The sequence below is a fragment of the Cercospora beticola genome, chromosome 5, assembly GCF_033473495.1.
Source record: "Cercospora beticola chromosome 5, complete sequence".
Taxonomy (NCBI): Eukaryota; Fungi; Ascomycota; class Dothideomycetes; order Mycosphaerellales; family Mycosphaerellaceae; genus Cercospora; species Cercospora beticola.
In genome coordinates this window covers 3,978,012-3,993,202 of record NC_088939.1, presented here as the reverse complement: position 1 = coordinate 3,993,202, position 15,191 = coordinate 3,978,012, and the positions used below count along the sequence as shown (strand labels likewise).

General features: G+C 53.3%; 5 protein-coding genes across 5 annotated transcripts; 3 read left to right on the top strand and 2 right to left on the bottom strand.

The window, feature by feature from the left end:
* Positions 1-553: 553 nt before the first annotated feature.
* RHO25_008746 (uncharacterized protein) lies at positions 554-1,892 on the bottom strand (the record flags this gene model as incomplete). The annotated part of the gene is made up of 2 exons (XM_023604551.2): positions 554-1,777; positions 1,830-1,892. 2 exons carry the CDS (start codon positions 1,890-1,892, stop codon positions 554-556), a joined length of 1,287 nt encoding a protein of 428 aa, XP_023460612.2.
* A 1,930-nt stretch (positions 1,893-3,822) lies between these two features.
* Positions 3,823-5,818, bottom strand: RHO25_008745 (uncharacterized protein; the record flags this gene model as incomplete). Its single annotated transcript, XM_023604550.1, has 3 exons — positions 3,823-5,327; positions 5,392-5,489; positions 5,538-5,818. 3 exons carry the CDS (start codon positions 5,816-5,818, stop codon positions 3,823-3,825), a joined length of 1,884 nt encoding a protein of 627 aa, XP_023460611.1.
* Positions 5,819-8,684: 2,866 nt separating this feature from the next.
* On the top strand, positions 8,685-10,226 carry RHO25_008744 (uncharacterized protein; the record flags this gene model as incomplete). Its single annotated transcript, XM_023604549.2, has 1 exon — positions 8,685-10,226. The coding sequence occupies one exon, from the start codon at positions 8,685-8,687 to the stop codon at positions 10,224-10,226; it is 1,542 nt and encodes a 513-aa protein (XP_023460610.1).
* An 822-nt stretch (positions 10,227-11,048) lies between these two features.
* RHO25_008743 (uncharacterized protein) lies at positions 11,049-13,180 on the top strand (the record flags this gene model as incomplete). The annotated part of the gene is made up of 4 exons (XM_065603099.1): positions 11,049-11,480; positions 11,689-12,156; positions 12,385-12,417; positions 12,509-13,180. The coding sequence occupies 4 exons, from the start codon at positions 11,049-11,051 to the stop codon at positions 13,178-13,180; spliced, it is 1,605 nt and encodes a 534-aa protein (XP_065459171.1).
* Positions 13,181-13,672: 492 nt separating this feature from the next.
* On the top strand, positions 13,673-14,677 carry RHO25_008742 (uncharacterized protein; the record flags this gene model as incomplete). The annotated part of the gene is made up of 4 exons (XM_023604548.2): positions 13,673-13,942; positions 14,029-14,342; positions 14,394-14,426; positions 14,530-14,677. 4 exons carry the CDS (start codon positions 13,673-13,675, stop codon positions 14,675-14,677), a joined length of 765 nt encoding a protein of 254 aa, XP_023460609.1.
* Positions 14,678-15,191: the final 514 nt, after the last annotated feature.

Here is a 15,191-nt window from a genome sequence, read left to right as displayed (position 1 = left end):
CGCGGAATACAATTTTCGAAAGCTTTCACCTGCTGTTGCCCTAATTTCCGACGCTCTCTATTCACTTCTGGGCTGCAGCTCTCTACCAATCCGCCCCTTCAGTGTCCTAGATGCGATCACATCCCGAGAAAATCCGACGCGAAATACCATTTTCGAACACTTTTACCTAATATGGCCTCCAATTTTGACGCTCTCCATTCACTCAAAGGCTGCAGCTCACCACCAATTCAGATATTCCGTTGCTTCGATGCTGTCGAATCGCGAGGAAATGCAACGAGAAGCACTATTTTTGAACACATTGTCACCGTTAAGTCCTCGATTCCTGATAGTGCTCCATTCACTCGAGGGCTGGACATCGGGGCCAATGCACGCATTCCGCGGCATCAAGTCAAAGCGAGTCGTGAGAGCATGCGATGCGAAGCTTGATTCTCATACTTGTTGGCTACAAAAGACGCTCACGTATTGCACTCTCTCACAGTGCTTGCCGTCAATACAGCCACCGTCAACGCCCAATACCACCGTAGAAGGCTCAGTATACAAGTCCACGGGCTCGCTAAGCCCCCAGAAACGTCTTCGTCAGGGCCTCGAGGCGAGAGTTGATGTCCTCCTCAGCCTGATCCAGCTTCTCGCGCTCCTTCTTGATGCGCTCCTTTTCAATGAGCAGCTTGGCTGCCTTGCTTCCATACTCGGCCTCGCTCATTCCGGTGACCTTGGGCTGAGATACGACCGTCTCGCTCTGCTGGAGGACAGCTTTGCCCGTATCCTCCTCTTGGCGCTTGGCTGCCTCTTCCATTTGAGCAGCAAAGGCGCGCTCAACCTTGACAGCAGCGGTGTTGTGTTCTGAATTGCTCGGATCAGCAGGAGCGATGGTGGCATTGACAGTAGCTCTAGCCGTGTCGTACTGAGCTGAAAGTGGGGGACCGCTTGATGAAGCAGTGCCATCGGCCGCGGTAGCCTTGTCGAGAAGATTCTTCTTGAAAGACTCCATCGTTTGACCCCAATTCTTTGGAGGAGCGACTGGAGAGACCAAATTCGATGGAGAGGGGACACGCGCTTCAGCGGCCGTTGATAAGCCGGCTACAGCATCTGCGCCCTTGACACGCTTGTGTGGTGGAAGGTTGGGGCTGGTCTCATCCTTCGCCAAGCTCTCCTTGGTCTTCTCCTGCACGGCCATGTCTGCAGCACGGCCCGCAACAGCAGCACGGCTCTCTTCCTGGCGACCGTGTTTCTTGCTTGTCAACGAAGACTGGTCAGTGTCGGCGGTCGGCTCTGGCGCAGCGTGCTGGTTCTTATCTTGAGCCAACATCTTGGCTAGTGCTTGCTGGACGAAGTCATCGTCTTTGCGCGGAGCAGATGGAGCTGGTGTGATGCGAACCGGTGCTGCTGGTGGAGGACGCGAGAAGGAGAAAGAGGTAGACGGCACGGCGCTGGAGCGTGGCACTGACGGGCGTTCTTGTTCGAACTCTGCACGACCGCGAGGCTGGGCTTTGCGAGCCGCGAACTCCCCCTTTGCACCTCCGCTGGTTCTGAACATGGCAGCCGCAGCTTTAGCATCGGCCAGTGCAGCAGAGTGCGGGTTGTAGAGCTGCGGCAAGTTCGGGTTGTTCGCCATGGGACTTGGCGCGCGCACAGGGGCGGTGCTGGGGGTGTTGGTCACTGCCAAATTGACAGCGGCTGCGCGAGGCAGAGTAGCGGGTGCCGTTGCCGTTGGAGCGGCCATTGATGGAGGAGCGGTGATGCTGACAGCGCTACTACGCGGCTTGAGGGGTGCTGCTGGCTACAAGCAAGTCAGTCAATGGCGGTCGAGGAGGAGCGAGGATCGCACTTACAGCGCGTACAGCAGGGGCTCTGCTCGCGGGTCCTGTGGCCCACATCGATTGCGCGAGAGACATCGTGGTGGCTGTCTGTTCTCTTGCTAAAGCGACGGTTCCGGGTGGTTGTTGTGTCGGAAGCTGACGAGGAAGCTATTGAGCTCGGAGGAGTAAACAAAACGTCAAGTGCGAAGCACAGACCTAGTGGGCACGCTCGAACTGAGGCAACAACCAATCTCAACGGCCTTGACTTCAGTTGGCACAATGCCGTTCTTCGACCGTCAAATGAAGCGCGGACTGGCAAAGTAAGCGGCAACAACATCAACCATACAGTGACTACCTCTACTTCCTGCACGCCACAGCCACGGTGCTGACTGACTGAGCCTTCTAGCATCGATACTGCAGCCGCCTGCCTGCTCACTTCGTTGCCCACCGCGTTTCGTCCACCACCGGCTCCCACTCGGGCACAAAGACTTCGTCAAGCCTCGTTCCGATCGCATCACTCATGCATCTCCTCGCCACTTCCATATCCTTCGAGCCCCTGTCAACCAAACGAATCGATCCGGTAGGCGAGATAGGCCGTCCGTAAGGAGAAGTTGGACGGCTGGATTTCGAAAGTGGTCTGGAGAAGCTTCTTGGTCGTTCTTTGGTCGGCTTCACTTGCTGTTCCACAGCGTCAATCCCGTTGATATGCGTGTCGCAGCCACTGTAGTCGTGCATGGCGTCGGCTACGGCTTGAGGACTCTCGACCAGAGGCGGCTCCGGCGAGATCGAACCCAGCCTGACATGAGTATCTTGTATGAGTCTGGCCCTGTGCGCAAGCTGATCTTTGCGGCTGAGAGGCGTGTCTGGGGTAGCGCACCGAGGTCTATGACCAAGAAACGACTTCTCGGACGAATTTAAACGCTCGACAGGGTTTTGGCGTCCGGCGAGCAGCTGCCTTGGGCCAGGAAAGTTCGGGGTGCCAACAGTTCTGCTTGGCTCCTGACGGGTGACGGGGTGGTAGGGATCCGGCTTGTTCGAAGGAGAGACATCGACGTCTGGCAGCACACAGCTCGGCCGGCTGTTCGTCTCCGATGAAAAGGCTACCTCGGACCAATGCTTCGTGTCTGGACGATTCTCTCCGGAGCCTCTGTCGACAGGACTATTCCACTTGTGGTATAACCGGGTGACAATTCTTCGCCGATTGACATGAAGCAGCACAGCGCAGGCCAAAGCTAGTGACAGCAAGCATGTGGGCAATGCAATGGCTAAGTTTTGCAACCTCTTCTGCGTTTCCATGCTACACTCCGACATGGTGGAGGCCCCGTACGCCACGAACCTCAATAGACGACGATAACAAACGAGATATCCGGCAAAAGAATGCGGGCTCAACCTGGGTGCGGGCACATTGACCACATTATAGCCCAATCGGCGCCTATTATGCGTGCGACCTACAGCTGTTCCAGCATTGTTTATTTATCAACTTATGCCGGCAGCCGCCCGATCCTAGATCAGTACGAGGCTACGAGCTTCGTTGTGCTACGAAAGTTTCGACTCCTTGGCCTACTGTCACAGAGTATCCAGCTTCCAGCACCAGATCTTGTTACTTTGAAACCCAGTTCTGCGAACAGACCACACGCGCGGTGATATGTTCTTACCACTTCGGTACTCAGCACGTGCGAAGTTATTCTCCAGGCTTGGCAAGTGCGGTGTCACCATCGGATCCACATGGGTCTGTCGTTGCACAGCAGGGTATTTGAGAATGCATGCTACGCGAAGAACAAATCAGGGCATGAATGGGAGTACAAAAAAGCTGACCAGAAACATCATAGAAGCACCACAGCTTTGCATGGCAGGGTGCAGGAAGATGACCACCGTCGATCGTGCCCAGACGTTCCATCACTGATAATATCGCGCGATCAGGTGTATAGTGGTCGACAAGAGTTATACATTATATACAAGAACCAAATACATACAAGTACAAATTAACCAACAGCCAAAGCTTTTTCCCTCAACACAGTCTCTCAACTTATCCCTGCCAACTTCCAGGCACAACCACACTCGTCGCACAACTCCTCGGAACAGTATACTTCCTGTTAGGATCCGCCTCCCATGTCAGAGCAGTATTACTAGTAGAATTATACTTGATGAACTTGTATTCAAAAAACGTGCCAGCAGAAAGTTTGATTGTACCACTCCAGATTGGCGACGTGGAAGTATAACCCGCTGCCGATAAATTGAAACCTTGTGGAGGGTTCCAGTTGCCAAGTTGAGGAATTGAGCCTACTACGGAAATGCTTTCGAGCCATTTGGCTGTGACTTTCTGGTTGAAGGTGACGGAGACAGTGCTAGCTGTTTGGCATGATTGAGGGCGGGCTGTGGAGCTGATGATTCGAGAGGCGGTCGTTGCTGTTGGGACTCGGACTGGATTGGGTGTTGAGGCGAGAGCGGTGTTCGTGTACGCGCAGGTGTCGCTGCCGGTTAAGGCTGAAGTTATGTACAGAGCTCTTGGTAGACCATTGGTGATGGAAATGGCGAGATTGCCCGAGGTGTCTGCGGAGAAGACTTCACAGCTCAAAAGATCGGTGAATTTCGTGCCTGGCTGGATGCCAGTCTTCGCCGCTGGCAAAATAATGTTGCCATTGTTGCCGGCGCCACGATTTGTGAACAAGGAGATGAGGTAGGCGTTTGAGGCGCCTTTCCTGGTCACGATCGTTTGTGCGTCTGAGTACCAAACAGTCGATTTGGAGCTGGCATATGTGCTGTCCTTGTTGATTGCCAAACGTCTTGCACCATTGAGTGCCGAGTAGAATGTATACAGTGTTGACTTTGTGCTGTAGAACGAAGTCCAGAGCGGCTCGCGGTTGTAGGGATCAGTAGCTCCTGAGAATCCTTGCTCTTGCCCCTGATAGACGACTGGAATTCCATCGTTGAGCACTGTGAATGCAATGACGTTCTTGGTCAGCCCGATATCTTTCGTGATGGATGGGAATCGCGCTTGATCGTGATTCTCGATGAAGTTGCCGAGCAGTGTGGTATCTTGGCATGTCGCGTTGAGCCACTGAATGTTGTTCGCCAACTCGTTCATGGTAGCAGTATTGGATGAGAAAGCTCGGATAAGCCAGTAGTAGACTGGATAGTTGAGTGCTCCTGGCATGTAGTTTTGCCATTTGCAAAGAGTGTTTGGGTTGCCATCGAGGACTTCGCCTATCGCGTAAACTCCAGAAGCTGACACGAAACCTGGCCAGAACTGCTGATCGGTCTGCATAGCGCTGTCAAGACGCAGGCCGTCAATGGAGTAGTTTGATACAAGCTGTGTGATCCATGACTGGAATCTCTGCTGAACAGCAGCATCTTCAGTCCTCAAGTCGGGCAAAGGCACGACTGTATCTCCCATCCAGCATTGCTCGACACTTGTTTTGTTGCTGTAGTCAAGAGGGCAATAAGGGTGATAGTACTTGGCATCATTGAATGGGTAGAGGTGGTCGTATTTGACAGCTGACGGAGGCTCGCTTGATGCCATGTGATTGGCAACTACATCCACCATAAGGTACTAGTCACACGTCAGCACCAGCATGCGACTCTGCACTCCTGATACTTGCCATTCCCCTGGCATGCAGCGCAGCAGAGAGAGCTTTGAGATCGTCTTGAGTTCCATAATTCGTATTCAAAGCGTAAATGTTTTGTGCCCAGTATCTAACGTTGTTAGAAGTGCTATCCACAATGTGTGTCGTGGAAACTCACCCGTGGTATGGCTGCCCATATCTCGAGTTAGGGATGTTCTCCACTACCGGTGAGATCCACACTGCTGTGAACCCCATTCCCTTGATATAATCTAGCTTGTTTACAATGCCTTGCCACGTTCCTCCACAGTAGTTACCCCATCCGCAAGGCTGTGTAGTTGACCCGTTGGTCAGTGCGAAACGGTCTGTGAGAACCTGGTAGATTGACTGCGAGCGCCACTGTTCAGGCGTCAGTGCGACTGCCACTCCAGCTAGGAGCAACAACGACTGTAACGACCGCATATTGAGTTTCTGTGGCCGTAGTACACATCGCCAACTCAGCAGATGAATTTTGATAAGTATAAATTCTGCGTCCTTTCATCAGTGACGAGTGTGGACGACTGCCACATGGTGCGCGTCAAGAGTTACCGTCCGGATCCAAAGAAGGCTGCTCGAGGCTTCATGCGTATTCTTTGTTGCCCTCCGGCAATGCCTAGAGTTGAAAGCTCTAGAACATTGCGCGGCAATTCGAACCCAATTTCTCGGACAATGGATGGAGACAAAGCCATTTCGGGCGAACACCTGTTCTGCAATGGCTAAAGACAGATTTGTCAAATATAACGTTGGTCCACTTACCTCAACAATGCTGATGACCGCATGCTATTGTGCCAAGTAGCTTCTTCGAGGAGACAAGCGGAGATCGCCATCCGTGATTTCGACGTCAGAGTAATTGTGCCGATCGCAGGAACACATCTCCTTGAGGACCTGACATCTGTCTCAGTTCTCTTTCAATCGCGCTTGCGAGCGGAAGTGCAAGAAGAGCCTGTGGTCTGCACTCTACGGCCTGACCGAGCATGACCGGGACAGCGTTGCGGTAGAAACATCGCTGCGAGCACTGGACACGCGGGACAATTTGTAAACCACGTTCGCCGCTGTCTTCCGCTTTGAAGCAGAGTCCTGGTATTACGCAGCAGCGAATTGCGGCTTTCAAGAGCGGACTTGACAGAGCGCACAACCTGTCGAGCCAAACAACGCAGCTGACGCATCAAGTGTAGGCCATCTGACAATTCGTAGTGCAAGCTTGCATTGATCCATCTGAGCTTGATCAACAGGTGTCAGTACTTGATGTCTGGAAAGGAAAAGCTCTGGGCTGCTTCGCTTCCTGGCATGGAAGCTCTCCTCCTGTCGCAAATCTCTACCAGAGCTAGATTGAGGCTCGAAGTCGTGGGACGCAGGACAGTACTGGGCAGCATCGTCGTTGCCACGAGGTCATGGCGTGGTATTTTTCGGAGTCGGTTCTTTGCGGTATCTGTTCGTTGATCATTCCGCGGCCATGCAAGGTAGAGCTTGGCTGGAAGATGCACTGCGAGCTCTGCGGGCACCAGGAGAGCTTGTTGAAAGTGGCAAGGCATCAAATTCGGTCCCTTTTCCAAGTGCGTGCTGTCTACTGCACGAGAGTCGTCCGGGATAGCAGGCTGCAGCGGCATCGTTCGGAGCGTGGCGGGGTCTGGCCCTAAGTGAGCATCGCAAGCCTTCTCTACGAAGAGGTGAATAATAAGCTCCAAGTCAGACGACAGCAATAGAAGCTGCCCCGGTCGAAATAGCTGCAATGCAGCTGAGACTCGGGGCATGTGGCAGAGTCCGGACTTTACCACACAGCCATGAAGGCTCTCGCAAGTCATGCTCGTCTGCTGAAACGCCGATGAGCAACTCGATAACGACTTGGTCCACGTGGGACACCGTACATGGCGCATGCTGTGGTTAGACGCGAGCAGGTGCGAGGAAGTCGCGACCACTTCCGTGTGCATCACAGCAACCGTGACCGTGACTGCCCGAAATCCGTAACTTGCGCTGGACTTCACGTGCTTCTGATGAACGTCGTCAAACACCACAACCACAACACAACACAAATCGCACTACCGCGGAGACTGCATTTCGTCGTTATCGAAGCATTGCGGACAAGGACAGCAATGGCGACATCTCACCGCTGGGAAGGTTCGTCGCCCGCAGTGCTCGAGCAGCGGGCGTGCAACAGCAACACGGTGCATGGAGATGGCGGCATCTAAGCTCTCGCAACTGCATCCGGAGCTGTGCTTCTGACGAGTCGGCAAGCTCGCCTGAGACCACGCTGGCCAGCATTTGCGATGAGCAAGGTCGGCATGTTCAGCCTCTCGGTCCCGGCATACAGAGGTACATGTGCGTGAGCGCGATTTGGTTGCAGCTGGAGCGGCGGAGGTGCAGATGCATTGGGAAAGTGTCCAGGCTGCCCGCAGTTAAAGGAATGCAAGTTATGCACAACACGACTGCGGACGGATAAAATGGCTCAACCGCTTTCCAAGATCTTGGTTCGTGGCTGCAGCTCTCTGGCGACCCCACACTTGTTGCACACGTGCAGCGTTGAGGGACACCCTGGTTGATGTCGGCGGACGGCGGAGCTGAGACAGCCGTGCGCAGTGCGGTCAGGATATCACAGACACTTCTCATGGCGGTGAGGAGGGGTGCACGCTGCCTCCGAGAGCCCGCGACAGCAGTCCGTCGGTCGGCGCGAGTGGCAGCGCAGACGGCGGCGGGGCGAGTGCGAGGACTAATAAGTGGACGCGAGGTTGATAATGGCTCCAAAGGATTCCGTGAGCGTCTAGATCTGTGGCATGCCAACGCCAACGCTTTCGTCAGCATCGAGTGATCGAGCATGGCGTGGTAGACTAGAGATGTGCCTCATCTTCTTCACCTCCACCTCCACCATCATCTCATCCATACATCACCCACTGGTCGAGGCAAAATTGCGACGCGCTGGCATCATCAATGCCGTCTGCAGACTTGGCTAAATGATGATAGCCTGCCTACGAACCGTACCTCCGAAGGTCCACTTCCACGCTCCACGCTGATTGGTACGCGCCACGATTGCAACGCCTGGGCACCGCGCTCGTATGCCGTTCACGCCGAGTCTCACTCTCAAATCGCCTTCTTATCCCTCCGCCTACCAGCACGGGAGTCGCTCGTCCCGTACTGGGAGGCGACGACGGAGCCATCGCACGCACTCGAAAGCAGTACCCGGGACTCAGCTGGTCTGGGTGGTGTTGCAAAGCTTAGCCACAGTGTCGACGAGTCCAGGCTGCGATCACATGCATAGCGCCCGCACTCAGCCGTGGAGAGATCTGTACCCATCACCATGGCCTCACTGCTGCACTCGAACCGTAGCGCTGGCCGCAGCAAATCCAACACCTCGCACACGACCATTTCAACCTCACTGCCCCAGCTGACGCTGTCAACCCGGAACATTCGATCCGGCTCAAACCTCTCGCACCGCAATGAGAGTCCCCGATCACCATTCTCGCCTGCATCTTCACGAAGTCGACCCAAGCACATCGTGGTGAAAACCGATCGAGACATGTCCTCGCAGAAAGCATCGTCTCCTTTTCCCAACACCAACACATCCGCAAAGCAATCTTCCGCGAACCATGCAAAGTTACATAGGCGCGGCGGGTCGGGCTCGTTACCAGGGCCACCCTCACCCTTTGTCGGCGGCCACCAATTCACAACTCCATATGCCACCTACGAGGAGTCCTACCCCGATGTCACTCCCACGAGTGCAACTGCTTCTTCCACACCCAAGATCAAGCCTTATCTAAGGAAGATGTCGAGTAGTAAGGACGATCAGGGCACGATTGATCTCAACAAGAGCATAGCAGAGAACGAGCGACTGGCAGGTCTGGGGATATCCGACTTTGCCAGCAGGTCGGCTGCTGATGTTAGCTTTGGCCATCCGAGCAGAAGACAGACACATGCTCGGACCACCAGCATTGGCTCTCAGGTGTCGAATGGCTCCGGCACATTCAGGCCCGGACAGCCCTTCGTTCACCCTGCGACAAAGGTGCCGAGGCCATACACCCCGCCTGGTGCTAGCTATGCCAGCTCGCTGAACGATGAGCATGCCAACGAAAGTGACGATGTGGTGGAGGACGAGTTTCGCTTGGGCGCCTTCCGAACGAAGAGGAGCATGTCCATCACCTCGACGAACCCCACCCCACTATCGCAATCGCACACCGCTAGCGACCTAGGTCTGGTGCCCAAGTTGACCAGCGCTTCGCAGTCCAACTTGTCCACAATGTCTCGAGCTTCAAGCCCGTCCGGCACCAAAGGTCGTTCACGAAGAGGCACCGACCACTCAGAACTGGCTCTATCACCGCAGACGACCGGTGGCCGACCTAGCATCGACAAGGCCTTCAGCTTGGTTTCCGGCCGACGATCAGATCCGGACACACAGTCTCGCGATGAGCTCATCCGCAATGCGAGAAGAAAGTTCGAAGAGAAGGAAGCGAGGAAAGACAGCAAACAGCAGAAACGCCGCGAGTCAGATGAAGCGAGAAAGGAGGCTGCGAAGCAACGCAAGCAGTCTACTGCATCTCGGAGTGCAAAGTCGGAAGAAAAGATTCCAGCAAAGAAACGGAAAGGCTCGGCTGCTACAGTACTTGGTGGTGCACAACAAGAAGACGAAGAGCTTGCCGATACCGTATACGGCCGCTCTTACGAAAACTATCGACCTGCTCACGATGCGACACTGCCGAGGTATGGCGACAGACCTGGAGAGAGCGAGAAAACTGGTCAGATCCAGTATTCAACCACCAAACACGAGCCGCGCAGTGGGAGCTGGATGCGTTTCAGCACTTGGGTGCAAACTCGTATGCTAAGCTGTGGTGGCGGCGGCCATTGAGATTGACGAGCTTCTCATGGTGCACTGTCACATGCTGCACGATGGACGTCACGAAACATTCGGACCCGCCGTTGCTCAAGAGCTCAATCGCAAGCGGATTCGGCAAGCGCGGTGGGAAGTCTGGTTGACGATGGTGGTGGTGGTGGGGAAAGGTGGGAGTAAGTGTCTTAGATGTACCGTTTTCAGCGAATGGCGCTTTGTTGTTATCCGGGTTGGTTGTTTCATGCATTACGCATATCTTGGATACCCGCACTGGTTTGATTTTCTGCATTTGCTCGGAGCGGTGTTTCATGATATACAGGTCATTTGCGTTTTGGAAAGACCATGGCTGTGATGACAGTTGGTTTGGCACGTATGGGACATATGAGAGACATGACGAATGCATATCACGGTGGAGGATGACGGTCATGTGGAGACATATAGTGACAACGAGGAAATGGACATCGTTTCCACTCTTATTTTGTTCATCTTGTTATCGTGTCTCTCCATCCCTTCCGTGTGTCGAATGATGATCTGCAGTGTTGTTGACGTGGTGTGCACCTGCCGTCTCAGCTTGATGGGCTTGGCTTATCCCTCGCCTCCAGCGTTTCCCTCCTCTCTTACTCAACTTCCTCGCAATTCATAGAAAGACATTTCCCCACTCAACTCAGAATACGATGACAGTGATTTGCAAGACGAAAGCTGCATGTCTCCACATCTGTGTTGCGCCTTCTCAGCCGTACACCAACGCGGCGTAGAGCGCGTCATGATCCTACGCGATTCCTTCATCCACAACGAAGAACGCGTCGAAGTAGTATATCACATACGTCCGGGTAAGAGGTAATGTCTGCCCACGCGACTCCCGCGGACCTCTGCGCAGTCTGCGTTACAGCACTGCGTGCAACACCAGCTATATCCCGAGACGATTACGATGATCTAGACTACACGGACAGGGCCAGCGAGCACCACTCAAGTTTGCACGAGTTGCGGGCATCTTCCGACCATGGCTGTCCAGCTTGCACTTGGCTTTGGCTCAGAGTGCGAGATTGCATTACAGATTTCAAGCTCGGTGACGACGTCGAAGTCACAAGCGAGTTGAGAAGTCCAGCACTGCGCGGTCACTACGAGTTGCCGGAGCACGAAGATGTGGAAGAGGGTGGCGATTACGCCGTCTTTAGCTCGATCGATGACCAGCAGCACGCGCAGCAAACGAATAATTCCATGACTGTGTACTTCTGGGCGACCATTGGAGCTCAAGACCAGCATCCGGACGGAGTGCGTTCTTTTGGACGAGACGTCTCGATCGTGCTAACGCCAGTAGACCACGAAACGAGGAAAGTCTCTCACATTGCTGACCTCAATACTGGATCTGATGCAACTTTAGATCTGGCGAAGAAGTGGCTAGAGCTATGCACTAGATCATCCACTATGCAACCAGCAACCAGCAACGTCTTGGAGGCCGACCCGCCTAATTCACATCCAGACCTCAGAGAGTGGCCTTGCCGCGTGCCTCCGCGAAGCTTCCAGAGACGAATATGAGCTTGATGTGCGCTACATGACTATGAGCCATAGATGGTTTCCGGATGCGCTAACCTTGCTGTCCAAGGCAACATTGCCAAGTTTTCGTGAGGGAATTCCTATCGAGAATCTGAAGACATCTGTTCGTGATGCGATGAGTGTTGCTCAACGTCTTGGCATCCCATACCTCTGGGTGGACTCTCTATGCATAGTGCAAGACAACCCAGATGAGCTGGGCTCGGAGATCATGGCGATGGACCGAGTCTATGGCAATTCGTTCTGCAATATTTCTGCAGCAAGTGAGAACGATAGCGCCGCAGGCCTGTTCTTTGACCGGGATCCTCGACACTGCACGACTTACTCTATCACGCTCGACTTGTCAGACACACTTCCAAGCGCACCGACTCAGCACTCCATCGCGGTATCTTGGGATGTATGCGCAGCGGAGCTGGGCGAATCGAGCTTGGGAAGCCGTGCTTGGGTGTTCCAAGAACGCATCTTGTCGAGACGGAATTTATACTTTTGTTCACGAGAACTTCACTGGGAATGTCGAGAGGCCGAAGCGTGCGAGACTTACCCAAACGGCGAGCCTGCTTCTAGCGAATGCCCGAACACGCTTCCAATCGTGGACGTGATACGTGAGGCTGACAGTGTTTACCAGAAAGAGTTGGCGCTCGAGATGTGGCCGTCACTGGTTAGTGCGTACGCCAATTGCCAAATGTCTTTTTCCATGGACAGACTGAGAGCTCTGTCTGGAGTGGCCAGCTTCTGCTCTTCGTTCACAGGTGACCAATATCTCTTTGGCCATTGGCGTACTTCACTACCGGAAAGTCTGCTGTGGAGAGTTCCAGAAAACGTCACAGAAGCTCGTGCGCTTCCCCCTTGTTGCACCCTCATGGTCGTGGGCGCATGTAACTGGCCTGATATTCCTCGATGAGCGATTCCGCACCTACGGATTGGAACGTTGGGCAGAACTCAAGCAGTACATCATCCGCGATGACCCCGACCCGTCGAAGGCTGCATTGAATGCGCTTGGAGCTATGGGGGGCGCTCAGGGGCAGTTGATTTTTCCTACACTTCACCTCGCGGGCAGGCTGTGGACTGCGACTGTACTCAAGAGCCTATATATTGCTGAAGATCGACAGTTTCCGTCATTGGAGCAAGATGCGTTGGAGATACATGGTTCAAGAAGCTTGCGACTCGTGCATGTTCGACTGGATTCGCCTATGGAATTTCCTTTCGAGGCTGCATACCTGCCCATCGCTGGTAAGAGGACGCCGGAGAACAGTATTATCTTTGCGCAGGAAGATGGCCTAATCTTGAAGCGCGTATCTGAGTCTTGGCTGGAACAGAGCAGCATTCCATACTTTCGGCGAGTGGGAGTGTACGGGACTGTAGATCATGTTCCTACTGAAAGCAATGAGCCTGACGTCGAGACATATCTTTATCTGATGTAATATCATTGTGACAGCGCATAGTCGTTGACAATGCTCTGGAAAAAGTCGTTGCCAGCCGCCAATCTTTCGCAAAATTATGATAGAAATCAGCGCAACGCTGCGCGAATGCTACACCAGCTTCGAGCCAGCAGGTGCAAGAACACGTCCAATTCTCCGTGATCCCTCTCGCTACAGACACAGCCACTTGGTTCTCACACCACACTCCGTCCGTCCGCGCTCATGAGTCCAGAATCGGGTAGAGGGCCTTCTTCGGCACTTCGCAAAGACATGACGCAACACCCAACCCACGAGTTTGCACTTTCTCCAGGCTTTTATGTGGAGTAAAAGTCGCCCAACATTCCGACTCGTCGTTCAAACTAGTGTATTTCTACCGCTTCCAGGCAAAAAATTGTTTCTCTGAGAACCACACAAGCACTGGCCGTCACATCGCGTCATCGTGTCAGCTTCCAAATTACCGAAACAAGAAATAGTTCTAACGACAAGAAGATCTCCATGTCGATTCCGATACCGAAAATCACCAAGAACAAGACTACGATCGATAATGGTTTCTTCCAGAAACTCGAAAGCCAGTTTCCTGGTGCGGGGAGAGGGAATTGGTATATTTACGCCGGAGTAGTTTTCCAGACCAATGATCGAATGGATTTGATTGAGGCTTTGTGGAAATATGTCAAGACTGCAAGTTTTGATTCAGAGTTATTGGGCAAGGCGAGGAAGTTGAGGGAGGCGTTGTTGAAGAATTCGGCGTTGGTGGGGTTTCCGAAGGTGAGTAAGTTACTGTCCATTCTCGTTGAATTGTTGAGTATGAGGTGGTTTTTGGGAGTCTTGTATTTATGTGGCAAGTGTTCTAGGGAATAAATGCGTGCACGAGTTTGCGTAAAGCCATTAAGGAACAGACGCCTCAGATTTTGAAGGCTTTGGATGAGGATAAGTCTTTGCGACAGTCTTTGGGTCGGGCGGAGAAGGATGCCAGAGGGAAAGACTTCTTTTCGAAGATTTATTCGCAACACACGGATCGCGTGTTGGAGAATATGTCGTTGGCTTCGGGGGAAGATCTTTCGGAGTTCGCTATCAATGCAATATATGGCGATCTCATGGCCGAAGAGTCGCGACTCAATGCGAAGGAGACTGGCTTGTTGGAATTCTTGGCATGTTATGCATCTGGGTAAGTTGTCGATGTCGTAGGCGGAAATGCGATGCTGACCTTAAGACACAGTGGTTCTGCGTGGATTCAAGCTAAGGGACATATGTAAGTTGAAGGCTGTTGCACTCGGCTCCGGTCCCTATCGTGATGCGCTTAACGATGATTACGAGCTGTCTTGCATAGGCATCGCTGACGGTGTTTGATATAGGTATGGGTGCCGGAACCTAGGAAACGGGAAAGCAGAGATATATGGTGCCATGAACGTCTGCAATGAGATCGAGAAGCGGCTGGGAATCAAGGTGAATCGCGAGCCTGAAGAGAATTGGACCTGGGTGTCGAAAGCCTACGCCTGGTGAGCTCTACTGCTACGGACGGAGCCAGACTGCTGGAGCAGTCAGGCTCGCCGAGACAGCAAGATTGAGTGTTGAAATTCAGCAGCAGTGGTTCGGAGGAGAGGAGCATCTGCATCTCCATATTCTGGATGTTGCATCCAAGCCTGCCCCTCAGTGGTAGATCTAGTACTTGTCCATATTGTACGATATCGAAAAGTGTTTGTGTCTTGTCAATCGGCCCTCGTAGTGTTCATTCTGGAATGGCGTGCTCGACGCGCTGTATCTCGTTCGCGGCTTTGACGGCGAGATGGACGAACAGTTCATGTAGAAGGTGTAGCCCAGCAGACTGCAGGTGTGTCTCCATCGGGAATTTCTCGGGGATTCTTTCGTTTCTTGGCACTTTTACTCATCCCACTTCAAGAGGTGACTCTGTTGCAGGAGTCATTCTGGGGCAACACATCAAGCAGATTGATCTCGCCTAGTGCTCACTTCGCTATCCAAGGTGTGAGCAACCTACCAAGCGCTCAAGTAGAGCTTT